This window comes from Plecotus auritus, assembly GCF_963455305.1.
Source record: "Plecotus auritus genome assembly, chromosome: 2".
Taxonomy (NCBI): Eukaryota; Metazoa; Chordata; class Mammalia; order Chiroptera; family Vespertilionidae; genus Plecotus; species Plecotus auritus.
The window spans coordinates 182,765,391-182,791,631 of NC_137771.1; the positions used below are offsets into that span (position 1 = coordinate 182,765,391).

At 44.0% G+C, this 26,241-nt stretch overlaps 1 protein-coding gene across 1 annotated transcript; it reads right to left on the bottom strand.

The window, feature by feature from the left end:
- Positions 1-269: 269 nt before the first annotated feature.
- Positions 270-10,668, bottom strand: AHSG (alpha 2-HS glycoprotein). The gene is made up of 8 exons (XM_080653327.1): positions 10,222-10,668; positions 9,279-9,685; positions 6,661-6,771; positions 6,214-6,298; positions 5,362-5,525; positions 4,090-4,191; positions 2,138-2,221; positions 270-1,513 (listed from the first exon to the last, which is right to left on the bottom strand). Exons 2-8 carry the CDS (start codon positions 9,489-9,491, stop codon positions 1,226-1,228), a joined length of 1,047 nt encoding a protein of 348 aa, XP_080509453.1. The 5' UTR covers positions 9,492-9,685; positions 10,222-10,668; the 3' UTR covers positions 270-1,225.
- Positions 10,669-26,241: the final 15,573 nt, after the last annotated feature.

The window sequence follows — 26,241 nt, forward strand, 5'->3', positions numbered from 1 at the left end:
CATTTAATCCAGATGACCATACTGTCTTTGTCTTCCTTGACTTCTAAAATACCTAGTGGTTTTCCCACCTTCCTGGCCATTCCTTCTGGGATATTGGCAAAACCTCTAGGCAAGAGTGATAAGGTGAAGGTCAATGTTTGATTCAGTCTTCTTGGTTCAAGTGAAGCCACTAACTGGTTGTTAGTCCTATCCCTTTAAAATTCCATATGAAAGGGCCCATCTTTTAGGTCGCTCAGAACAAAAATTGAAATTATATAGGCACCATTCTATAATGGGAATTGTTTATCCCTTTATGTTATCCAAGTACTTTAATAGTGCCTACAAATGTCCACTGAATTTACCTGTCCACATATCCCTTCTCTAATCATACTATAAATAAAGCTTTCACTTAAAGCCTTAAAATAGATTGGCTGGAAAGACCAATCCTGCATCATAACATGAAGTGTGTACAGTACAATCAACAGTTATTTTAAACATAAGTAATAAGCAGTGTAATTAAATTTCATGCCTGTGTTAATTGCCAATCTCTCCTTACCTGGGTATTGGGTAAAACAATGGTTGGTTTGTCTATACAAAGTTAAGGCACTTGGTCTTTGTTTAGCCATATTTTTTACCTTTATGAAATGAAAAGAATTATTTTCTCATAAGGAAATGGGAATATCTTATGGGATTTTAGCAGATTCTAGTCTCACTTTTTCCTGTGTTTAGTAATACAGCATATTTTTGTTCTATTATGTCTCTATTTTCATTTTGCTTTTGCTTAGGGACACTTGTAGAGTGGCTGTTGGGAAGACAGGCCACACACATGAGCTTGGAGGAAGTAGGCAATAATTATGACTATATTTCTGCTTAGAACCTTCTTTATTCAGGAAGATCCTTCTGACACTTTTATTAACAAGCAAATACAAGTTTGGCAAGAGCACCTCTGAAAGTCACAGTTACAGTTGTTTTTGTGAGGTCAAAGAAGGCAGAGAACATAATGGTGGTGGCTTAGTATCAGAACAATAATAAGTTGCCAGCCTTATGCCTTTCATCAAACATAACCATCATCCCCTTTGCTTCTGTTTTCTGAAGAAGGAAGAGAATTGGGATTCAAGACTTGATACTAATCTAGACCACATGTAGCACTTGCCTTGGTAGGAGACAAGGCCCCTACCCTTACTCAAACTTGGACAAAATGGTGGCTATGTTCTCTCTGCCAATCCTTCTCATCCATAACCTTCATCTAGATCTTGAAGTGTCTGATTTTCCCGGGGCAAGGGGGGACCACTGGACCAGCAGCAGCAGGCATGCTAGGCTGCACCACGTTGGGTGCTTTCCCGACATGGACCGTTTCTCCTGAGGCAGATTCCACTGAGGCTGCACCCATGAAGGTGTGGCGAAGGTCATAGTGTGCCCGGTGCACTGGCAGGGGTAGCGGTGGAGCTGCCACCAGCAGGGGTCCCAACACCACAGGAGCTGCGGGCAGGTTAGCTGGAGAAGGTGAAGCCACAGGGCTGTTGTCTGGTTGAGGCTATGGTAACACAGGCAGGAGAGAGAACCGTTTCCATAGGTTAGCTATCTTTCTCCTCCCAGACAAGGCCACCCATGCTTTTAGGTGGAACCCCACCCAATTCTTTCTCAGCAATAATTTCTATTTACATGGAATATGGCAGAAAAGAACTACCTAGGTGCAAAGGATTATCATAAGAGATGCAGAGAAGGGTAATTGGCATATGGTAGCCCCTTCTCACCAATTGTCTTGGGAATTGTGGACTTAGACATGTCCCATGAGCAAAAGCACCCTACCTGATGGCTAACCTTCACCAGCAGTGTCGCCCTCTTTGTCATCTACACCTGCAGCCACTGGGAGCTGCTGGGAAGATCTAGCCACCTGGTCTCTGCAACTCAGAAAACCTCTCCCACCCCGCAAATAAAAAGTGGCCTTGTCAAATGCCTACTAGAATGGTTCTACCCTGTAGGTACCAGTTCTTGGGCTGGGAAGGAATGGATGAAATACCCTTCCATTTGGTGATGGTTCCACATACCCCAGTGCTATTTATCATTGTGGGTCAGGGCAGCAAATTCCCTGTAATTACTAACACACTACATAAATGCCAAGGGGTCATGAGGGCAAGTGTATCCATGACTCCCTTACCTGGGTTGAGAACACTGTACAGGTCACTGCAACTTCTTCCTTACCGTCCTTCTCAGTGAGTGCCCCCTTACAGAAGCCATATTGCTGCCACAGAAAGACAGGAGTTATTAGAACTGGTTCAATAAGTGGATTTCTCCCCCAGTTTCACTGATACTCCAACATGTCAAAGGAAAGAAAACAAATCCTTGAATTCTTTTCTTTCTTTTTTAAAAAAACACACACAGTTTTCTAAAGTTTATAGTTTCTGCTTACATAAGATATACTATCTAATAAAAGGGTAATATGCAAATTGATCATCACTCCAACATACAAGATGGCCGCCCCATGTGGTCAAAGATGGCCGCCCCCATGTGGATACAAGATGGCCACCACAAGATGGCCAGCAGGGGAGGGCAGTTGGGGGTGACCAGGTCTGCAGGGGAGGGCAGTTGGAAGGGACCAGGCCTGAAGGGGAGGGCCATTGGGGGGGACCAGGCCTGCAGGGGAGAGCAGTTGGGGGGAACCAGGCCTGCAGGGAAAGGCACTTGGGTGGTACCATGTCTGCAGGGGAGGGCAGTTGGGGGGGGAACCAGGCCTGCAGGGGAGGGCAGTTAGGGGCAACCAGTCCAGCAGGGGAGGGCAGTTAGGGGTGACCAGGCCAGCAGGGGAGGGCAGTTGGGGATGACCAGGCCTGCAGGGGAGGGCAGTTAGGGGCAACCAGTCCAGCAGGGGAGGGCAGTTAGGGGTGACCAGGCTGGAGGGGGGGGGGGGGGCGCAGTTAGGGGCAATCGGGCCAACAGGGTAGCAGTTAGGCATCGATCAGGCTGGCAGGGAAGTGGTTAGGGGGTGATCAAGCTGGCAGGCAGAAGCAGTTAGGGGCAATCAGGTAGGCAGGCTGGCGAGCAGTTGGGAGCCAGCAGTCCTGGATTGTGAGAGGGATGTCCAACTGCACGTTTAGGCCCTAATGCAGTCAGACATCTCTCAAGGTGTCTCAGATTGGAGAGGGTGCAGGCTGGGCTGAGGGACACATACACCCCTGCCCCTCTGTGCACGAATTTCGTGCACCAGGCCTCTAGTATATCATATAATTCTATACAGAATGCGAAAAATACAGAAACACTTTGAGAGTGGGAGCAATCCCCCATAACCCTTCATATGGTACTAACTCAGGAGCGTTTCCATTAATGCCCATGTATTTTTCTTATTTTAAAATACTGATTGAATATCATTTAAAAATTAGGATCATTGTAACTATAACATTTGATATTATGTGTTTTCACTTACTATAATATGAGAGCATTTTCTTACATCATTCATTATTTCTTGAAAACATAATTTTTAGTGTCTGTATAATTTTCTATTTACTGATGTGCCATTATTTTATTCAGTGACTCTCCCCTGTTAGACATTTCAGATCTTCTATGCGTCATTATGTATCTATGGTAAATCATCTTTACAGATATATATTAATTATGGAACTATTTTCTTTTAATTAATGTATTTTTCAAATTATATTTTTCAATTACAGTTTACATTCAGTATTATTTTTGTATTAGTTTCATGTGTATATAGATATATATTTCTGTCAAACATCTCTGATGTTCTCTTTAGGCTAAATTCCTAGAAGTGGACTTTATTGGCCCAATGGCTTGAAAGATTTAATATCAGGGGTATGTCTAGAAAAATCTACACTCCACAGTCCCAGCAATCGGACATGATTTGGCGTAGTTAGGAACAATCTCTGTCATTTTCCTAACACCAGGGACCTTCAGCAGGTGAAATGATGTGAGGACACCTCTTAAAGGGAGGAGGTGACACCTCAGAAGAAGGCTGGCATGACCCAGCCGCACAGGGAGTGGGTATTTTGCACTGTGATCCCCTTTCCACAGCCCTGAGATTAGCCTCCTTAGCTTGCTCTAAGGATGCTCTGTTCTACAACCAGCTTTTCCATCCCCAGGGCCTGGCCCACTTACCTTTTCTGCCAGCAAGTTACATTTGGCTGGATCTGTGACCTCTTTAGCAACACAGTCAGTTGCAGCCATTGCAAACTCCACATAGGTCGTATGTGTAAAAGGCTGATAAGAGAAATGAAAATGCTCATGAGGTCACACGAATTGGCATGAAAAAGGCAGGGAAAGAAAGGCTGGAGGGAAGTAGCAAGGGCCCTGTCAGTGCACACTCCAGGGAGCACTTTTCACACAGACCACAGTGAGTGGCCAGAAAAGATGGTCCCAATGGCTTGTAGAGGGCAGTTCTTGTGGCCTCATGTTCTCCAATATTAAATACAGAGTTTGGGGGAAGGTTTCCCCTGAAAGAGGTTTAAGTATCCACTGCCCATCATTCAGGGCAGAGTGAGTTTTTAAATAGGAAGTAGGAACCCAGTAGCCAACTTTACACTGATCTGGGTGAGAATCCTGCCTCCCCCACCCCAGCCTTCTCTCTTGGGCTGCACTTTGAGACCCGAGGTTCAGATTATTCCAAAATAGAGCAAGAAAGTAAAGAAATCAATTGATACCTCTCCCACCAACTGTGGAGAGCAGGATCAAATGAAAAAAAAAATAGAAATGAAAGTATGGAAGATACTTATACTTTTCTTTTTTATAGTTCTTATGGAACATATAGACACAATAATAAAATTCCTGTTATTTGGTATAGTCTGGGGGTGAGGGTACGCCGCGAAGCACATATTCTGGTAATAGATTTCCAAATATGCCATGGCTGGTATCCAGAAAACCAGTTTTCTTAAATATTAGAATTCTGTTGCATTCAAATGTGCTCAAGTTTAGCAGCTAAACTATCCACAGTATAATTAGATGTTGTCAGTGATTCAAAAGGCATTTTAGGATCCCACCATTATACACCTCTCTGTGTAAGTAGGTCCGTGCCTTTATAAATATAAATTAGGAGGGTGCTGCAGAGGGTCAGTGAGGATGGGTGATAAAGATGGGAGACCCATGAATTTCCGATGGGTGCTTCTGAACAAAGTTGGAACTCCCACCCACTGAACCGAGAGCCACAGCGTTAACTAGAGCTGAGAAACTGGGGACTGGCAGCATCTGGCTGTTTTATGTTAGAGAGACACTGAGATCCTGATGACACTCAGGGTCATCATACCCTCCAGGACTCTTTTCCCCACCCCCCTCCTTGCCTTCCTGTTGCTGCCCCTGCACCTGCTCTGCCCCTCACCACGTGCATTCCCGAAGTGCCACCAAACTGCTCAATTTATCAAACAGTCTCAGTCTTACCACAAGTTTAGCCCGGGAAACTTCCACAAGCTGGAAATAGGAGCCATTAGTTTGAGTGTTGAAAGCGTTCAGAGCAGCCTCTACAGTGTGCACCACCTTGGTGTCATTAAGCGGGGCCAGCAGGGGGCAGTCTGGGCACACCTTTAGCACGTCCTCTGCCGAGTCTGTGCACAGAGAGACGGATCAAGGAGGGTTGTCATTCTCCACGGTATTCACCCCAGCTCTGCTTATTTAGAAAGGGCTAAAACAGAATCCAAATGGCTTTAGGCGTTTCTCTGCTTCTTTTAAAAAAAAATCTTTATTGTTGAAAGTATTACAGATGTCCCATTGACACCTCCCTCTCCCCACTCCCCCCAAGGCCTTCGCTGCACTATTGCCTGTGTCCATGGGTTATGCATATAAGAGCTATGGTTAATCTTTTCCCATCCTCACCCTCACCCCCCACCCTCCCACCTCCACCTTCCCTCTGAGATTTGACAGTCTGTTTCATGCTTCTATGTCTCTGGACCTATTTTGTTCATCAGTTTATTTTGTTCATTAGATTCCACATATGAGTGACATCATGTGATCCTTGTCTTTCTCTGATGGCTTATTTCGCTTAGCATAACCTCTGCTTCTTACTAAACCTTCAGGTGGCTCCTATCATGCTGACATTTCTGCAGGAGCCCCTCTCATCAAGGGGCAACTTTTACCTCCAACGAGAATAGCTCCCTAAAACAGTTTTACAAACTCAGAACCCAGGAAGTTTGGCTTCTCCTTTTCCTCTCCAACAAAGTGGCTAGAACGTTGATAACAATGCAGGTTCCTTCCTCGCTGTCTCTACAAGGTCAAAGTAAGAAGAATCATCTCTACCTGGACTGGAATCACATTTTGCGAACAACACAGTAAACTGGCCGCCCTGTTTCAGCACACGGAAATCACAGTCTCCTTCCACAGCCTAGAGAAATAAACCCACAGTGAGGGCCTGGGAGGAGGGCTGGCCTTTCACTTCTCACCCAGGGAGGGGTTGGTCCCTCAGGCATGGTTGTCAAAGGTGGGCCTCACAAAATCACCTTTTGGGGAGGGGGGTGCATTTTGACACATTACACTCTCTGGTTGCAAGGAGGGCTACAATAAGAAAGTTTAACTGTTGCAAAAATTAGCCCCAGGGAAGGAGGCTTCAAATGGCAATTTTAGAAACTGCACACTGGCTAGCCATGAGGGCAGGCTGGGCAGCTGGATAAAGAGGCCTGATCTATGCAGAACCATGGTGGAACTGGCTGGGCCACTATCCAAAATCACCCGAAGGGGGCCACTCACGTGCTCCACCAGTGGCCGCACAGAGCAGTTGGCCACGGGGGTGGGGTCCAGTGCGTGGCAGGTGGTTTCCAGCGTGTCTATTTCCATCTCAAACACCTCTCCCATGGGCCGCTGTGGAGACACAGATTGAAGAAGTGAGCAGTGTATCGCCCTGTTCCTGATGATCAGGCCGAAGGGTGAGCCCCCATTGGGCTTGAACCTACTACCTGTTTGGAGAGGTTAGGGAAGTCATTCCTTCTGTGTGCAACTCCACCCAGCGCTGACCTGCCCGTGGGCAAAACCACAAAGGGCTTCCTGGTCCTCCTCCTCTATTGGCTGGGCAGGTGCTTAAGGGTGTTTACCAGGAAGAAGGGGGCGTGGGCTTGGACAGAATCTCAGGCATCACTCTGAGCTCTGTTTGGAAGCTAAAAGTGAAAGCTGACACCTATTTAATTTTTAAAATTTCGCCCTTCAAGCAGTGCTTTAAAAAAGTCAGCTTTGGATTTTTCTCAGTGAAGCAGTAACATAAGGTGCTGTAGGATGATATCTTACTGTCTCTACTTTTTCTCCATCCCTCCCTTTACTTCTTTTTTCCTTTCCTCTCATTATCTACTTTCCTTCCTTCCCTATTTCCTTTTCCTTCCTAAAGGACAAGTCCTTGGCTTTTGTCTTGGACTTGTAAATGCCAGATGCAAAGTTGCTCCCCTCTATTGCCCCCTGCTGGTGGTGAGGGGGAAGAGGAGCCCCTCTGACAGAGGAGGCAGTGTGTAAGTCACTAGCATAAACCAGAAGGAGTTGTGGAGGAGGCAGTGTGATAGGAGAGCTATAACTCGTAATTGTTCTTGCTAGTTCACCTGTTTCTGTATCCTTTCTTCAAAGCCTGCAAAATCAAGAAAGTATGAATATGCCTTTTTTATTATTATTATTTCACCCCAGTTCTTCTTGCCTCTTATTGCCTCTGTTCTCCCTTACTCGCTAGTACCTGAAGCCTCAGAATCTCCTCTACGGGAGAAAGCTGTGTTTTATGATGTGCAGATGTGCCCAAGTTAACTTCCTGAAAACATCCAGAGGTGCAGGCAGTAGGAGTCGCACACTTCTGGGCTTCTCAAGGAAAGTGACTCCCAAGCTCTGCCTTTAGAGAAAACCACAATGTCTGTTCATTACCTTTTCCTCACAGATGCATGTTGTGTGCTATTCCCTCTGAATTGATCAGTTTCCTCTGTACATCAATATGGTTGCAGAGTTCCTAGAATTCATCTGGGACAATCCTGATTTTAGATATTTTGTCCCATTAGGAGATCAGATGTCAGTCAGTTCAGATATCTTGATGTTTACCTTATTTCCCTTTCTAGATTCTAAAACTCTTGTGGGCACTATGTCTTTTCTTATCTTTGTATTGGCTTGAACCATTAAAAAGCCAATATTTGGCCCTAGCCGGTTTGGCTCAGTGGATAGAGCATCAGCCTGTAGACCAAAGGGTCCTGGGTTTGATTCCAGTCAGGGGCACATACCTCGGTTGCAGGCTCCTCCCTGGCCTGGGACCTGATTGGGGTGCATGCAGGAAGCAACCAATTGATGTGTTTCTCTCACATCACTGTATCTCTCTGTCTTTCCCTCTCTATTCCACTCTCCCTAAAAATCAATAGAAAAATATCCTCGAGTGAGGATTAGCAAAAAACAACAACAGTATTTGATTGTTTTTAATATACAAAAATGGCAATTTCATATGGTTCAACCTAATATAGCAACTGACATTGGTTCTTGCCCACAGAAGGATTATACTCAACATTTGCTGAAAGAATTATTCCTCATCAGATATACAATCTAATTTCAAAATAGTCAAGAGACAGATGCCTTTTCCCCACTTCTCCACTTCTCTCAACTGATGCCCAAGACATGTTTTCTAGCTTGACCTTTATTGTCACTGACTGCATTAGTTTCTTGTCCAGCATGTGAGGACGTAAATCTCCTTCATGCCAAGACTTCTCTCTGGAATGTGGAATCTGGGAGGCGGCTTGTGCAAAGGAAGGAACACAGGTCTGGAATCGAATCCCAGACCAATGCTTACTAATTATATGACCTTAGCGGCGGCGGGGGAGGGGGGGGAGAGCCTTAATTTGTCAGATCCTTGGTTTCCTCTTATGTAAGACAAGGACAATACCTACCACACAGGACTAGGGGTGAGGGGTGGGAGGAGTTAAGCAGATAATATAGGTGAAAGGGCCTGGCATATAATAGGTAAGTTGTCAAATTCTAGTTTCATTCGCTCTGTCTTCATCCAGAAATAACTAAAGCAAAGAACGATAAGTGATTTCCATTCAGTGATAATTTGGCAACTAGAATTCAGTCTCTTGCACCCTGCGTTTTCTAGCAAGCACTTTCTATCTTTGAACTTCAAATTATCCTTTTCTTCTCTTATAAATCTCCCCTACCCCCAACACTTTCCTTGCCAAGAACTGTGACTACAGAATAGGATGTGTCCTCTCTTGCCCTGCACCTGCTCCCTCCCTCCCTCTGGGGAAGAAATCAGAGTCTACCCCTCTGCAGTTTCATTTTTGCTGGGATATGTGATCTTCCGAGACACCCAGTTAAGCTCCACAAACAGGTTCTTTCAGCTCATACGCAGGAGGTTCACTTACCCGAGGCCACACCTTCACTTTGTCAATCTGGTTCAAGGTGTGCTTGTAGCCCCGAAGAAGGTTCTTATTGAGGTAGTCCATGGCCACCAGGGCTGCTTGCTCTGATTCTGGGTCATCACAGTTCAGTTCTCTATAACTCAGACCTAGGTTAGGCGGTACAGCGTGGCAGCCCCAGAGCTGAGCAAGGCAAAATACCAGGATGAGCGACTTCATGGCTGCTCCAGAGAGGCCCTGGCAGGTGGACAGGTGCTGGAGGCTTCAGAAGAAACCCAGGTGCTCTCTGGGAAAGGTAGACCAGTGGAGGGGCCAAGGGCTTTATTTATCTGTCGAAGCCTCCCAGAGGAATTGCATAAGGACGTGGGATGATTTTTGTTGTGGTTCCAAGAAAATTCCTGCAAACATCAGCCCTGGAAAAACAAACAGGTTAGGACATTGCTGGCCCAAATAAATCTGCAAAATCAATGTTTCTGGGGATGGGGTGGTGATGGCATGAGAACATGGGAACAGCAGCAAAGAGAGGAGGCTGAGGGGATGTGGTATGCATGGAGGTGAGGGGAGCTGGCACAGCCCTGGCGTGCTGTGGGTTTGGCAGCAGAGGGAGTGCCTTCTATTGTGATTTGAGCACACAAGGGGGCCTGTGAGGGGGGATGTGCAGCAACTCGATGAAATCCTCTAATATTAGGGAGTGTTATCTCTTCTAGAGGGATCCTGCAGGGAGGACAAGGCCCACAGATGTAGAGCAAGGGAACATCTAGAGTGAGAAGGGGGAGCTATGGGAAATGCCAAGATGTTAGATAAGAGCCTTGGAGGCAAGAGGGAAAGAATGGAGATGCTTCTGCCTAAAGTGGGGATTGGGGCGGGGGAGGGAAAAGAGGGGAAGAGGGGATTCCCACAGCAGAGCAGGTGAGGGCTAGGGCCAGCAGAGCAAGATGGAGTTACTTACTCCCTCATCCTCTTGTCTACAGACCTCATTGCCAGGGCCCTGTAGGTGACAGCACATACATCCCTGACCTGGGTCTCCTGGGTGGCTGGATGTGATTGGCACCAGTGGCCCTGTGTGCCCTGCAGCCCAAGCCCCCACAAGTGCATAAGTGCAGCAGAGGGAGCCCTGGGCTAGCAGCCACTCACTTGGCAAAGCTCTGGGTTTGAGGTCCCCACTGCAGGCTGAGACACTGCATGGGGCCTCCTAAATGTCCTTTGAAGCCTTAGCAGTGTTAGAGTAAGTCTTTCTGGGCCACAGTAAGCACAGGGCCACACTGTTGGGTCCATTTTAAGTGGCCCTGGACAATCCCAGGTGTAACTTCCAAGGAGGTGAGAAGGATAGCAGGAGGCTTGGAAAATAACATGAGGACCTGGCGTGATTTAGCTTGGAACAAGGAAGCCCTAACACGGAGACCAATGTGTTCTTCAAACATTTAGAGGTCATCCTTGTGTGTGGGTGGATTTGTTCTGTTGTTTGCTATTGCTTCAGAGAACAAAACTTGGTTTTGGAAAAAGAGGGGGTCGTCTACAGGGGACCTCACTAATATTGATTTGCTGAGGGAGGAGGCAGACGAGGGGAGAATGTGATGGGACACAGGAAGTAGCTAGAAGGACCAGTTTCACATTTACTCCCAGCTGCTGCTACACTGACACAGAATCTCAATGACAGAAGTTCAGAGGTGTGGCCAGGACTCCGGGTTCTCTTTGAGAGGGAGATCCTGGCTCTTACAGACACAAAACCAGCTCTGGCCAAGATGATCCTCAGAACCAGGGGTGACTTTCCATCAGCCTTTGCCCCATTTTCTGCAAGGTCTTAACTCATGAGCAACTGTTTGTGGATACGATGCTTTTCTTTTTTATTTTTTTAAAATAATGTTTTAAAATACAAAATATGGCCATTAGTAAAAAAAATCAGAAAATCACAAAAATATATGCAGTGAGTGAATATTTCATGTTATAAGCTCAGGTATGTAAAATATAACTTTATTTTCCACCATACAATTGAGTGTCTGACGCTGAGCTCTCCTTTGTGAATATTTTGTCACTTCCATGTAACCTGTCCTCCCAGACACTTGGGTTGAAACCTAGTCCCAAGGATTGTTTGCCTCTTATGCTTCTCTCCCCTCTGGGGTTCAAAGCAAGTCTGAAGTGGGGAGGGGGCAACTTATACAAATTTGACTCTAGCCAAGGACAGAGAGGGATGTTCTCTTGCCTAATTAGGCTGCAAAGGCCTTAGTCATCTGTCCTTAGAAACATCCACTTGGCATGTCCATCTGTCCTTAGTGCATCTGTCCTTAGTCACACCCACCTGGCATGTCCACCCAGGAGTTCAGATCCTCTTGCCCCATCTAGTCCCTAGAAAAAAGTCCTTGTGCATCCCCAATCAGGAGTCCCCTTATCTCAGCTGTGGGACCCTTTCTAGACTACAGGCCTTCTCTCACCTACTAGTAAGTGCTATTCCCTCCTTAAACTTGGGAACGTTTAGCTGCTGTGCCCACCTATGGCATGGGGCATGTCATAAAGCTGCCTTCAAGCCCATCTGTCTAGACACCCCCTGCAGTCATGGCCCACCACTGCTCTGGTGCCACCTGCTACTCAGGGAGCTTCTCCCTATGGTGTGATGTCTCCCTGTGCTATCTGTGTGCCCCTTAACCTCCCCCATCCTGTGGTGAGGCCCCGGCCCCCTCTGCTCTGGGATTTCCACACTGTTTTTTGGGGTGGTTCTATTGCCATCCAACCTGGGGATGGGGAGAGGAAGAAAGGTCCTGCTTGATCATCCTTTCTGATCATTTATGTATTGTACTGGGATCATTTATTTTGGAATCTTTGCTCTTGGATCATCCATGGGTGACAATTTCTAAAGCACTAGTTATTGTCCTCTTTTGCTGATGCCAGGAAAACAAAAGCAATCTATAATTCACCTATTATCCTATCACCTATAAACAGAAAAACAAACTCATCCACAATCTCATCGCCAGAGATAAACAGGGTTTATGGTTTGAGTGAATTTCCATTTTTTCTTTTTCCTATGTGAGGGGTTATTTTAATGGAATTTAAATCATATTGCATATACAACTTGGTATCCTCCTTTTTTATTTAATATTATAACTGGGTTAGACTTGAAAAACATGCTTATAATGACTGTGTGTATCATTATTTATTTAACCATTCTCTTACTGTTGGACATTTAGTTTGTTCTCAAGCAATCACTATCATATTCAAAAGCTTCAATGACATTTTTTTTTCTTTGGGAATCTTTGGCTTTCTAGTTATTTTTTTTTTCAGGATAGATTCTTATTAGTGAAATAATTTTTTTCAAATGATTTGGATATTTTTAAAGCTCTTAATTTCTCTGGCCAAACTGCCTATCAGAAAGGCTATGCCAGTTGATAGACCCTCCATTGAACTGGTGTGCTACGTCCAGTCAATATTTTCCATTTCCCTCTGCTACTGTTTCCATCCTGACTTTTGTGGGAACTCAGATGTGGGGAAGCATCTGAACTCTTTTAGGATGGGATTTCTTAATATCTTTGTATTTATCCCAAATAACTCATAGTCTAATTCTTATAAACTGAAATAACTTTGGTGTCAAGCTTTATAAAATGGTCCCTTATTTTTTTTTCAGTTTCCTTAGAAAGAAATGTTACCATTTACTTACTGTTAGTGAAGAAGAAAATAGATAATATTTTGGTATGTTTTCCAAAAGAGCTATAGCAACGAGTGCCAAGGGAAGCTAGAGGTACCAATTCCAAACTTGGACAGATTTTCACCTGCCAAATGCCCAGCGCATACTCATGAGTGCTCCATTCTCCTCCCACAACTCAAGTTCTATTGCATGCCAGTAGGAGATAGGCATTTAATCCTTTCCTGGTCATTTATTTCATTATTTTAATTACTTATCAGTGCAATTTTCTATGAGCCCTACATCACAGTATTAAAATAATACTCTTCCCACCCACACTAAATGTCTGATAGAGTGTGGAGGATACCAGGGGCTTTGAGAGCAGGTTGAGTAGAGCAGGCCCAAGATCTAAGGAGCAGAAGAGAATCAACTGCCTCCAGGAGAGTACAGCAGGGCACTGGGTGGCACTTGCTGGGCGGAGCCCCAGATGTGCTCTGACATTGGAGATCTCAAGATGGCAGCTGTGGTTGCACCAGGTCTCTGAATCTGTCAGTAGAGCTCTTTATTAGGAGAGCAATGCATCCAAACTGTTCCCAGGCAGCACTCAGCATGTGCGGTTGCCAGTCAGGAGGCAGGACAGGAAGGGTCCCCGGAAGCTCAAGGACAGAGTTGCTGAGGTTGTTTCTGCTGAGGCCGTGCCAGCGGAAACAGGTCTCCAGGCATAGGATAGGACTAGAACAGGGTGAGAATCACTTCAGGCAGCGAGGACAGAGGAGAGAGCTAGAACCCAGCCTCTCACAAAACAGGACACGGACAAGTGCACGTCAGCAAAAGCCAGAGGAACAATTGGTTTTTGCAGAGAGGAAGTGGCAGTGGTTGGTGTTTAAATCATTGGGCCAGATTCCTGGCTCTGCCCTTTCTGGTGTTTAAAGGGCCTAGGTCCTGAGAGGCCAAGGATTAATTACTGATAAGTGTGGTGTTTCTTCATTTATATGGGCATTTATGAAACACCTACTATCCGTGATGTTGGGTGCTGGATGCAGAGAAGACACCATTTTCCGTGAAGGAACTCATCGTGACTCATCTGGCCCAGTGACATTGGATTATCCAAGAACTATAACTTATACAAAATTATAATATTTGTCCTGTGGAGAAAGACTGGGATTTATTTCTCCAATGTAAAGCATCGCTTCATGGAATGCAGGTTACCCTTGTCCAAGGACCTGTCAGATTTCCCGAGAAGGTAACTTAGCACCAATTGCCCTGAACGTAATTTGGAAGAGCCCTTTGTGTTCAGTGCCAATGCACTAAAGTTGGGAGACGTGAGCCAGAGCATATCATGGTAAAAATTATTAAAGCACAGTGACCAGAGGTGATTACTCCCTTTTTTTGGGTGGAGAAAGGGCTCTGCAAGCTTTCCCCTAATCCCGCCCTCATAACCATGACTGGGCTCTGAAAATCCAAACCCTGAAAAGATATACATTTGAGGGGATAAATGGGGGAAAGTAGGGCCTGGACTAGGGTGGGGCAAGGGAGAGGGTGAAGGTGCAACATTTAAGGAGGCACTCATTCTCATTCTCAGGGTAGCACCTCCTTAAATGTTGTGCCTTTGCCCTCTTTTTTGCCACATCCTAGTCCCAGCCTGGGGAAGAGGCATAATCTAAACCCAGAATGGAAACAACTTTGTACTTCACCAAATCTTTCTACTCTTTGAAGGGAAGTTCTGTAACCCATTTGGGTTGTTGATCCTATGTGTGAAATTGGCCTCAAGAACACAGCAATCCTTGTGGTAGGCTTTTCATTATCACATAAGAAACTATGGGAAACCTTCCATTCTCTTTTGTTTGGAAAACTTCAAACTATATACTGTTTAGTGCAGCTTTGACACCCACTCAAATGTCTGTCTCTCAAAAAAGAGAATCATTTTAGGTTAAAGAAAATATGGGGAGATTTGAGTTTTCTGGAGCTGGAATGGCTTCTCATGAAAACATCATCATCACGGCTCATGGTGATTCCTTATTCTGTAAAAGGCATTGCGCTTTAATCATCACAACTCCACAGGAGCTGTACTGTTCTCATCCTCTGTTCTTTGTGGAAGAAGAAGCAGAGGCTGAGAGGTTCTACAATTTGACCATATCACATTGAGGAGGAGCCTGGATTTAGCCCAATTACTTTATCTCTGTTAGCCCCAAACCAAAAGAATATAGGGCCCAAAGAAATTTGAGGAGTCTGGCTGCTGGACACTGCCTAAAAGTGAACAAATTGTTATTCTTAATAATAGGGGGAAAAAAGCTGTATTTGAAGAAAAGTGAAAAAAAGAAAAGAAAAATATATTGCATTTGGTTAACAATTAAAAGAATAAAAAAATTTGTTTACCCACATAATTTCAATCAGCAGAAAATATTTGGAAATCAATATTGCAGAAGAGACCTTTACCTGTTGACTTTAGTGAGAACTCAGCTGATGTTGAAATGATTTCTACTTCGGGTTTAGAAGGTAAACAAAAGGTAAATGATTACATTATTTCTGGTTAAATGTTTTCCAGAGGAATGCTAGTCAGTGCAGAGAATCACACCTATCTCTCCGGATGGTTTCTGTCATTAACTTTTGATACCTTCAAAACCAGGTTAGTGGCACTCTTCAGACAAGAAGGAAGATGATAGGTGAACTCAGCATCTTCTAAGGAGCCCACAGTCTGCTTGCTGGGACCTTGGTCATGGAGATTTGAGAAGAGCTGTGGCCTTACCATTCAAGGGTTGTATGGTTATAAATGGGGCCACTGGAGACAAGTAGTACAATCTTGTCTCCAGTGGCCTCATTGTCTCCAGTGTAACTCATTGCACCTTAGTAAATTTGGACACTTCTTTACCCATCATGTAGATTACTGGGGTTGGAATGGGTTCTTTCAACAGTGAGTCAGTATTGTAGATTATGTGGATCCATTTATTGACTTGTATTGATTATTCTCTGGACACATTCATTACCTTCAAAACTAATTTCTTACTATTTTGCTAGATGCCAAGGATTCCACACGTGGAAGGTATAACTCTTGTCTCCAGATGCTCCCTGCTGGGTCTGGCTCCACAGAACTATGCTTAGCTTTTGTGAGCACACAAGAGAAGTATGAACTGTGGTGTCTTCCATCAGTCTGCATTAAATCCAGAGGAGCAGAATCCCTGAGTTGTAAGGGTTCTTGGAGGACAGGAATGTCTATGCCATTTTCAATCTTGTATCCACAATGCCTGCTTCCTGCCCAGCACAGACTGAGACCCATACACGATTGCTGAGGGGTTCTATGCCAGTCCTCCACTCAACTCGGAGCCTCCCTCAGTGTCTGGTGTCTGCTCGAGGACATTCAGATACAGGAATCTGTCCACCACCTTGGCAACCCATTCTATTGTGAATCACTCTCATAACTAGGAAGTAACTAGTTTCCTCCATATTGAGTCAACACCTGCCTATCTTGTAACCTCACCAATGGATCCAGAGTCTCCTTAAGGGACCACACAGACTAAATCAATTCACTGCTCTATATGTTGGGCTTTAGAGACCTCCATGTTATATTCTGCTAACCTCTTCCAACCTCCATCAATTCTGTTCCTTGAATTACTCTCAGGTGACTTAGTTTTTAGACCACCTCATCACCTTATTACATAGACCAGTTTGGCACCAGTGTTTTAAAAATAGGATGAATCATCTTGTGATTAGGAATCAAATGAATTGCACAGCTATCCGAGTGTATGTGCACTTGTGTGTACAAGTGAAGGACAATTCAACAATTTTAGGAAAGGAGGTAGGCCTCTAGGACAAGAGGCTTTCTCCTGGTTTTTGGAGATTTATCTGGACACTTAAAATGATTAACAATGAAACCAACCAACAGAGAGGCCATTCTTCTCCATAGATTGCCTTGATTGTACTTCTTGAATATTGAGGCAGAACATATATGAGGCTAGTGCAAGACCTGTAAAAAGGGACCATGTCTTCACTCATCTTGAATTCAGCAAGGCTCTCAGCTGGTGGCATTTCTTCCCTTCTTGTGGTCTGACCTCTAGAAAATACTTAGGGCTGTGGAAAGTCTTTGCTTCTGGTGTTCTTGTTAGGACATTAGAAGGTGGTAAATTAAAATTGAGAAGGTGCTGATCATAGGGTCAGGGCAGGTAATGTGGGCAGCTTTCTGTGCTGAGATTGTGTAATAAATAGGCAGCCAATTAATTTGGTGCATTAAGCAACAATTGAACCTCCAGGACTCATATTCTAATGGAGACTGAGGCAGTGGAGAATGAATACAGCAGGAAGGTAAGAAGAGTAAGATGGAGAAGGGCCAGATGGGTGGGGGGCAAGGGTGTGGGAGCAGCTTAGCTTGTTTAAAAGCCTCGCATTTAGAGTCACGATAGACCATGGTGCCACTATTTACTAACTGTGTGACCTAACTAGAGATTTAATCTTGCTAAGCCTTAATTTCTTCATCTGTTAAATATGGGCGGCAGAATCTGGCCCATATTTGTGCGGAGGATTTAATGAAATAACAGTTGTTTTGCTCACAATACAGTGAGCATACAGTTAGCCATCAGCAAATAGGAGTTCTTAATAACCCAATAATACATTAGTACTGAAAGCACAAAGAAGTGCCATGGTGAATACACCATGACTAAGATATGGTCTTTGCCTTCTATTAATCTATTTAGACAACATAGCCCAGTAGCTAAGAGTAATGGCTCCTAAACTCTGTCATCTTTGTCAAGTTATTTTTTAACCTCTCTTGAGTTGTTTTACTCATCTGTAGAAAACATAATAAGAACAGTGCTTACTTTTTTTTTGTTTGTTTTTTTAATTTAATAAATCTTTATTGTTCAGATTATTAGAATTGTTTCTCTTTTTTCCCCCCATAGCTCCCTTCCACCCGGTTCCCACCCCACCCTCTGCCCTTACCTCCCCCTCACTGTCCTCACCCATAGGTGTACGATTTTTGTCCAGTCTCTTCCTGCACCCCCCACATCCCTTTCCCCCTGAGAATTATCAGTCCACTCCCTTTCTATGCCCCTGATTCTATTATATTCACCAGTTTATTCTGTTCCTCAGATTTTTAATTCACTTGATTTTTAGATTCACTTGTTGATAGATATGTAGTTGTTGTTCATAATTTTTTTCTTTACTTTTTTCTTCTTCTTCCTCTTCTTAAAGAATACTTTTCAGCCTTTCATATAATACTGGTTTGGTGGTGATGAACTCCTTTAGCTTTTTCTTATCTGTGAAGCTCTTTATCTGACCTTCCATTCTGAATGATAACTTTGCTGGGTAGAGTAATCTTGGTTGTAGGTTCTTGCTATTCATCACTTTGAATATTTCTTGCCACTCCCTTCTGGCCTGTATAGTTTCTGTTGAGAAATCAGCTGACAATCCTATGGGTGTTCCCTTGTAGGTAATTAACTGTTTTTGTTTTGCTGCTTTTAATATTCTCTCTTTGTCTTTTGCTCTTGGCATTTTAATTATGATGTGTCTTAGTGTGGTCCTCTTTGGATTCCTTTTGTTTGGGGTTCTCTGCACTTCCTGGAGTTGTAAGTCTATTTCTTTCACCAGGTGGGGGAAGTTTTCAGTTATTATTTCTTCAAATAGGTTTTCAGTATCTTGCTTTCTCTCTTCTTCTGGCACCCCCATAATTCAGATGTTAGTACACTTGAAGTTGTCCCAGAGGCTTCTTACACTATCTTCAAATTTTTGGATTCTTTTTGCTTTTTGCTTTTCCAGTTGAGTGTTTTTTGCTTCTTTGTATTTCAAATCTTTGACTTGATTCTTGCATTCCTCTAGTCTGCTGTTGGGTCTCTGTATAATATTTTTTATTTCAGTCAGTGTATGTTTAATTTCTAGTTGGTCCTTTTTCATATCCTCGAGGGTCTCGCTAAATTTATCGGCCTTTTCTAGGAAATTCTTGAAAAACCTTATAACCGTGGTTTTGAACTCTATATCCAATCATTTGTTTTCCTCCATTTCTTTTGTTTGTGATCTGTTTCTTTGTCTCTGCATTTTCGTTGCTTCCCTGAGTTGGTAGGGTAGCTTTGTGTGCTAGTTGTCCTATATAGTTCAGTGGGTCGGCCTCTCCAGTTACCTGAGGTAGACACTCTTGGTGCACCCCTTTGTGGACTGTGTGTACAGCCTTGTTGTAGTTAATTCTTGATTGTTGTTGGTATCACTGGGAGGAGTTGACCTCCAGGCTAGTTGACTGTGAGGATCAGCTGTGTCTACGCCGGGAGAAGGTTGGTGCTGGAGACAGCCTTATGAGATAAGACTTGCAAAATTGCAAAAGCCTCTGTGCTCAGCTTGGATGGGGCGGAGTCTCAGGGCTGAGCAGACAGCCTTGGCTTCCTGTCAGCCCTGCCTTATGGGGCCCCTGGGTCTCAGTGTGCCTTGGTAATTGCTGCAAGCACCTCTGAAAGAAAGCCACCCTCGAGTTTCACCCACTGCCAGACAGTCCAGTTTCTCCCCCAATGAATCTGGATTCCCAGATTCTGGCCAGGAACTGGAGTTCAGTGTAGGTGGGGGCTTCCGGTTCCCTCCAGCTAGAGAAGGCCAGCGGCACACTTAGCAGTCCTCTCTGCGCACACTTGCACATGCACATCCAGACCTCTGCCTTTTGCAGCTCCCCTGAGTTTCCGCCTGACAGTCCAGATTCCCCCCATAAGAGCCTGGGTCCCCAGGGGCTTGCCCAGAACTGGGGTTCAGTGCAGTCGGAACTGGGGTTCAGTGCAGTCGGGAGTTTCCGACTCCCTCCCGCTAGGGAAAGCCAGCGGCAACCTCAGCAGTCAGTCCTCTCTGTGCATACTCGCGCACGCATGCCCCTCCAGACCCTTGCCCTCTGCGGCTCCCCCGAGTCTCCATGTGCCTTTCTCTCTACCTGAAAGTCCAGACTCCCCCCGTATGAACCTGGGTCCACAGGGTCTCGTCTGGAACTGGGGTTCAGTGCAGTCGGGGGCTACCTTCTCCCTCCCACCAGAGAAAGCCAGCCAGGCACTCAGCCGCCCTTCCTCTCTGTGCGCGTGTCTCCGTACCTCAGCCCTTTGCAGCTCCTCTGATTCTCCGTGAGCTTTTCTCTTTCCTTCTAGTTGTAGAATTTCCACTCAGCCAGCTTTCCTGTGGTTCTGTATAATGTCCGTTCTGTCTTTTAGTTGTATTTTTGAAATTGTTGTGTGAGGCAGCAGTTTAGGTGCTAACCTATGCCACCATCTTGGTTTCTCCTATGGGAAGCTTCACTAGGAAGCTACAGCTTCACAGGGCACTGTTCCTCCAAAGGCAGCAGTGCTTACTTTGAGAGCATTAAATGAGATAGTATACTTAACATTCTTTTTTTTAATTTTTTAAAACTTTTTTTCTTTATTGATTAAGGTATTACATATGTGTCCTTATCCCACCACTTCCTCCTCCACCCCCCTCCCACTCATGCCCTCACCCCCTAGTGTCTATGTCCATTGGTTAGGCTTATATGCATGCATACAAGTCCTTTGGTTGATCTCTCTCCCTTACCCCCCACCTTCCCTCTGAGGTTTGACAGTCTGATGGATGCTTCTCTGTTTCTGAATCTGTTTTTGTTCATCAGTTTGTGTTGTTCATTACATTCCACAAATGAGTGAGATCATGTGACATTTATCTTTCTCTGACAGACTTATTTCGCTTAGCATAATGCGCTCCAGTTCCATCCATGCTGTTGCAAATGGTAAGAATTCCTTCTTTTTTACCACAGTGTAGTATTCCATTGTATAGATGTACAACCGTTTTGTTTTGTTGTTTTTTTTTTTTTTTTTTAATGTTTTTAGCCCTAACCAGTTTGGCTCAGTGGACAGAGTGTTGGCCTGCGGACTGAAGGGTCCCAGGTTTGATTCCAGTCAAGGGCATGTACCTTGGTTGTGGGCACATCCCCAGTAGGGGGTGTGCAGGAGGCAGCTGATAGATGTTTCTCTCTCATCTATGTTTCTAACTCTCTATCCTTCTCCCTTCCTCTCTGTAAAAAATCAATAAAATATATTTCTTAAATGTTTTTATTTTTTAAAATTTCTTTATTGATTAAGTTATTACATATGTGTCCTTATCCCCCTATTGCCCCCCACCTCCCCTATTCATGCCCTCACGCCCCTGTTGTCTGTGTCCATTGGTTAGGCTTATATGCATGCATATAAGTCCTTTGTACCACAATTTTTTAATCCACTCATCTGCTGATGAGCCCTTAGGCTGTTTCCAAATCTTAGCTATGGTGAATTGTGCTGCTATGAACATAGGGGTGCATATGTCTTTTCTGATTGGTGTTTCTAGTTTCTTGGGATATATTCCTAGAAGTGGGATCACTGGGTCAAACGGGAGTTCCACTTTTAGTTTTTTGAGGAAACTCCATACTGTTCTCCACAGTGGCTGCACCAGTCTGCATTCCCACCAGCAGTGCACAAGGGTTCCTTTTTCTCCGCATCCTTGCCAGCACTTGTCATTTGTTGATTTGTTGATGATAGCCATTCTTACAGGTGTGAGAGGGTACTGCATTGTCATTTTGATTTGCATCTCTCGGATGATTAGTGACTTTGAGCATGTTTTCATATGTCTCTTGGCCTTATGTCATCTTTCAAAAAGTATCTATTTAGGTACCTTGCCCATTTTTTGATTGGGTTGTTTATCTTCCTTTTGTTAAGTTGTATGAGTTCCCTGTAAATGTTGGAGATTAAACCCTTATCGCTGATAACTTTGGCAAACATGTTCTCCCATACAGTGGGCTTTCTTATTGTTTTGTTGATGGTTTCTTTTGCTGTATAGAAGCTTTTTATTTTGATATAGTCCCATTTGTTTATTTTCTCTTTAGTTTCCATTGCCCTAGGAGCTGTATTGGTGAAGATATTGCTTTGGCATATGTCTGATATTTTGCTGCCTGTGGTTTCCTCTAATATTTTTATGGTTTTCCCGTCTTATGTTTAAGTCCTTGATTCATTTTGAGTTTATTTTTGTGTATGGTGTAAGTTGGTGATCTAGTTTCATTTTTTTGCTTGTATCTGTCCAATTTTCCCAACACCATTTATTGAAGAGACTGTCTTGACTCCATTGTATGCTCATGCCTCCTTTGTCAAATATTAATTGAGAATAGTGGTTTGGATCAATTTCTGGGTTGTCTATTCTATTCCATTGATCTATATGTCTGTTCTTGTGCCAGTACCAGGCAGTTTTGAGAACAGTGGCTTTGTATACAGCTTGATATCTGGTATTGAGATCCCTCCTACTTTATTCTTCTTTCTCAGGATTGCTGCAACTATTCAGGGTCTTTTTTTATTCCAGATGAATTTTTGGAGAGTATATTCAAGGTCTGTGAAATATGCCGTTGGTATTTTAATGGGGAGTGCATTGAATCTATAGATTGCTTTGAGTAGTATGGACATTTTAATTATGTTGATTTTACCAATCCATGAACACAGTATGTTCTCCCATCTGTTTATGTCTTCCTCTATCTCTTTTTTCAGTGTCCTGTAGTTTTCCAAGTACAGGTCTTTTACCTACTTAAGTTAAGTTTATTCCTAGGTATCTTAATGTTTTGGTGCGATGATAAATGGGATTATTTTTTTAGTCTCTCTTTCTGTAAGTTCACCATTGGTGTATAGAAATGCCATAGATTTATTGGCATTAATTTTGTAACCTGCTACATTGCCGAATTCATTTATTAAGTCTAATAATTTTTTTGATGGAGTCTTTAGGGTTTTCTATGTACAGTATCATGTCATCTGTGAATAATGACAGTTTTACGTCTTCTTTTCCAATTTGGATATCTTTTATTTCTTTTTCTTGTCTACTTGCTATGGCTAGCATTTCCAGTAGTGTGTCAAATAGGAGTGGTGAAAATGGGAATCCCTGTCTCATTCCTGTTCTTAAGTGAAATGGTTTTAGTTTTTGCCCATTGAGTATGATGTTGGCTGTAGGTTTGTCATATAAGGCTTTTATTATGTTGAGGTATGATCCCCCTATTCCCATTTTGCTGAGGGTTTTTATCAAGAAAGGGTGTTGGATTTTATACTTAACACTCTTGACATCAGGTGAGCATCTACATTGTCACTTAGAAGAAATAGAACAGGTAGAAAAATGCAACTGCATTTTTTTGCAGCAACATGTTGGCAAAGAAGGGTTATATACTGGCAACTTCCGGCAACAGGAGGGAACAGAGAGGAAGGGGGATAGGGCTATTGTGAGAAATAACCGGTAGGTTCTTCCCTGTTTCTTGTGCTGGTGGCCAACCCAAGGAAATCAATGAGGCATGACTCAGAGATAAGGAGCAGTAAGCAAAGATCAGAGTGGCTGGGGATGGGAGGAGTCCCTCTGGGAGCAGAACCCTCAGCTAAGTGCCAAGAGATGGAGAGCCAGGCATGTAGATGTTGGAGCACTAGATAGGCTCAGGAAGACAGGCAGGCAGCTCAGGAGGTTCCCTAAGAGGGGATTAGAATGGGCATTTAAATGATTGTATTTGCCTGTAGGCCTCTCACTTCCCCCTGGAATATCCAGTGTAATTATCTGGTCAGCTGACCAGGTGTGTGTCCTGTGTGGTCATGCTGGGACACTTAGAAGGGCCTGCATTTTGTAATGGTCCCCTATAGCCATCTTGCAATTCTTTTTTTTTTTTTGCCATTATATATTTATTTATTTAAATTCTTTATTGTTTAAAGTATTGCATAAGTCTTCTTTTTCCCCCATTGACCTCTCCCCAGCTGCTCCTATCCCTCAGCATATGCCCTCACCCCCCTACTGTCTGTTTCCATTGGTTATGCTTATCAGTATATGCATGGATACAAGTCCTTTGGTTGATGTCTTAAACTCCCCCACACCTTCCCTTTTAGGTTGGACGGTGTATTCGATGCTTCTATTACTCTGGATCTATTTTTGTTCATCAGTTTCTGTTGATCATTATATCCTACATATGAGTGAGATCATGTGATACTTACCTTTCTCTGACTGACTTATTTGGCTTAGCATAATGCTCTCTAGGTCCATCCATGCTGTTGTAAATGATAAGAGTTCCTTCTTTTTACAGCAGCATAGTATTCCATTGTATAGATGTACCACAGTTTTTTAATCCATTCATCTGCTGATGGGCACTTAGGCTGTCCTTAACATTTTTAAAACAAGGACCCCTGCATCTTCATTTTGCATTAAACCATGAAATCATGCAGCACTTCTGTTAATCATCTGTGGTACATAAGAGGAACCACATGCTATAGGCCTTCACGGGAGAAGGGGAGAAGCATTCCCAGCTGAGGGTGGGCAGGGGAGAGGGAAGAAGGCATCATAGATAAGGATGCATTTTGAATTTTCCCCTGAGGAATGGCAAGATTTAGATAGGTAGACATAAGAGTATAGCTTTCTGGTTGGAAGGGGTAATTGGTGAAGAATTATGGACCGTGTTCAGGGAATGGGAAGAAATCCTTGTAAATGAGGAGCTCTGTTCCTGAGCAATTCACAAGGGCTGTTCCAGGGCAGTGCCAAGCTCAGCTGACCTTTTAGGGACAGCCTTCTCAAGGCCTTTCATAGTCCTTTCCTCCAAGTGCAATTCTCCTAGGTGCCTGTCCAACTAATAAATTAAATTTAGCCATGTTATTCATAGAAACTGCAAAGCGAGACAGGGGCAGGGGGCAGGGAGAGGAAGATTTAACAAATAATCAAATAGAAAATTTCAATTGAAAAGCATGGATATTTAAATAAAAATGAAAATACTTAAAGAGGTCAAATAATAGATCAAATACTGACCAAGAAAACATTCAATCAGGAATCCCCATAGTCTAATTTGCTCTCTCTATCTTTTATAATGCAAGTTCCATGAAGGTATTTGCACAGGAGACACATGGTGGAGGTGGAATGCTAATCAGGGTCCGTATCCTGTCCTCTGCCTACTACCTCACATTGCCATAGCCCCCACTGCACTCCACAGTGGTGGGTTTCCCCCAGCAGGAGTGGTCCATAAAACAGTGCGAGCTTTGGCACTTATAAAATTACCTGTAGTCATACCCTGTTGACTCAGATGAGAGACAATAAAAGTAAAAGGCCACTTTTTATCGTCTCACAATCTCTGTTCTCAACCTTATTATCCTAACATTTGTGTTTAAGATTTACTTCTATTAACAACATGGATCATGAACATTTTGTTTATATTGATTTGCATAAATATGAAACTTGCCACTGGATCAGCATGCTCTGACTTTTCCAGTGTAAATGTCCCATGGCTTCTTCAAGTTGGAGCTCCCTCACCTGAATCAAATGGGACAGTTACATAGCCAGCAGGTCCTGTGTCGTCTCAGAGCCTCAGCCTCCTCCTGGGCTGGGTTTCTGCGTGTCTGCAGACTAGTGGGACGGATCACCAGGACAGACCTGCAGGAGGGGTGGGGAGCCTTCTGGGGCAGAACCCACCTTCTTGGGACAGAGCCAGGACCCACAGGCCCACCTGGTACTAAAGCCTCCTTTGTGGTCGAGGAAACCACAAAACAGTGTCTGTCACTCAGATTTGTCTCCTGGCTTGGCTCTGCCTTGAACTCGTTACCCGAGTCCTGTTGTGAGAAAAAACTGAAGAGGGTCTGTCAGGAGGGACCTTAGGAAGTTTCTGTTTTGATGCCACTGACAGCCTCTAACACACAAGAGCAAAGAGACCTTCTCCCAAGTTCTGCACAGAACTCAGTATGGCCCTGGGTGTGCCATGGCGTCAGCGGGTCAGAAGAGGACAGTGTCCAGCAGTCAGAGTGGTGCCAGGCCAAGGTTCAGGTGGCAGTTCCCAGGGCCAGGCAGCCATGCCCAGGAAGCCAGTGGTGCCCACAGAAGACAGTGGTGCTCTCATGGTCCCTGTGCCATTTGATTACTGTTAGAAAACAATGTCAACTTAGTGTAAATAGGTAAATACAGTATATTTTTGAGACGTGAACAGAGAATATGACATTTAACCAAAAGGAATGTCGGAACATCACATTTAGAAAGGAATAGGAAATGATAACCCAGGAAAGCTTAAAGCATTAGAGGCCACATATAGTCAGGTTAGTGTAGAGAAAGGGAATGGCAGCATTATCTTTTTGTAAAAAATCCAAAACTAACAGTTCAAGGTTTATTTACTTTCTGATGTAATGAAATGTAAGTTCAAAGTCAGTTTGTTAATCCTAAATCCTCTGTCCATGAGCTCACAGGTAAGCCTATGGAACCAGAGAGACGCTGACCAGGGATCCTGAGGCAGGAGGGGTACAGGGTGACTTAGAGTGGATACCTGTGGGGTGCAGGCCCCAATTCCCATCAGCAATTGCCTTTCTGTGATATGAATGATGAATGTTTCCTCGGGCTAGCATGAAATGCTGCCTGAGTGCCACTTTGTGATGCGTC

Excerpts from the sequence above, each read along its gene's own strand:
- AHSG (XM_080653327.1), bottom strand. The coding sequence starts at position 9,491 with ATGAAGTCGCTCATCCTGGTATTTTGCCTTGCTCAGCTCTGGGGCTGC. Across the intron at positions 5,526-6,213 it reads AAAATGTGATTCCAGTCCAG|ACTCGGCAGAGGACGTGCTA; the intron begins GTAGAGATGATT and ends CTCTGTGCACAG. Across the intron at positions 4,192-5,361 it reads TTTCCCGGGCTAAACTTGTG|CCTTTTACACATACGACCTA; the intron begins GTAAGACTGAGA and ends TTCTCTTATCAG.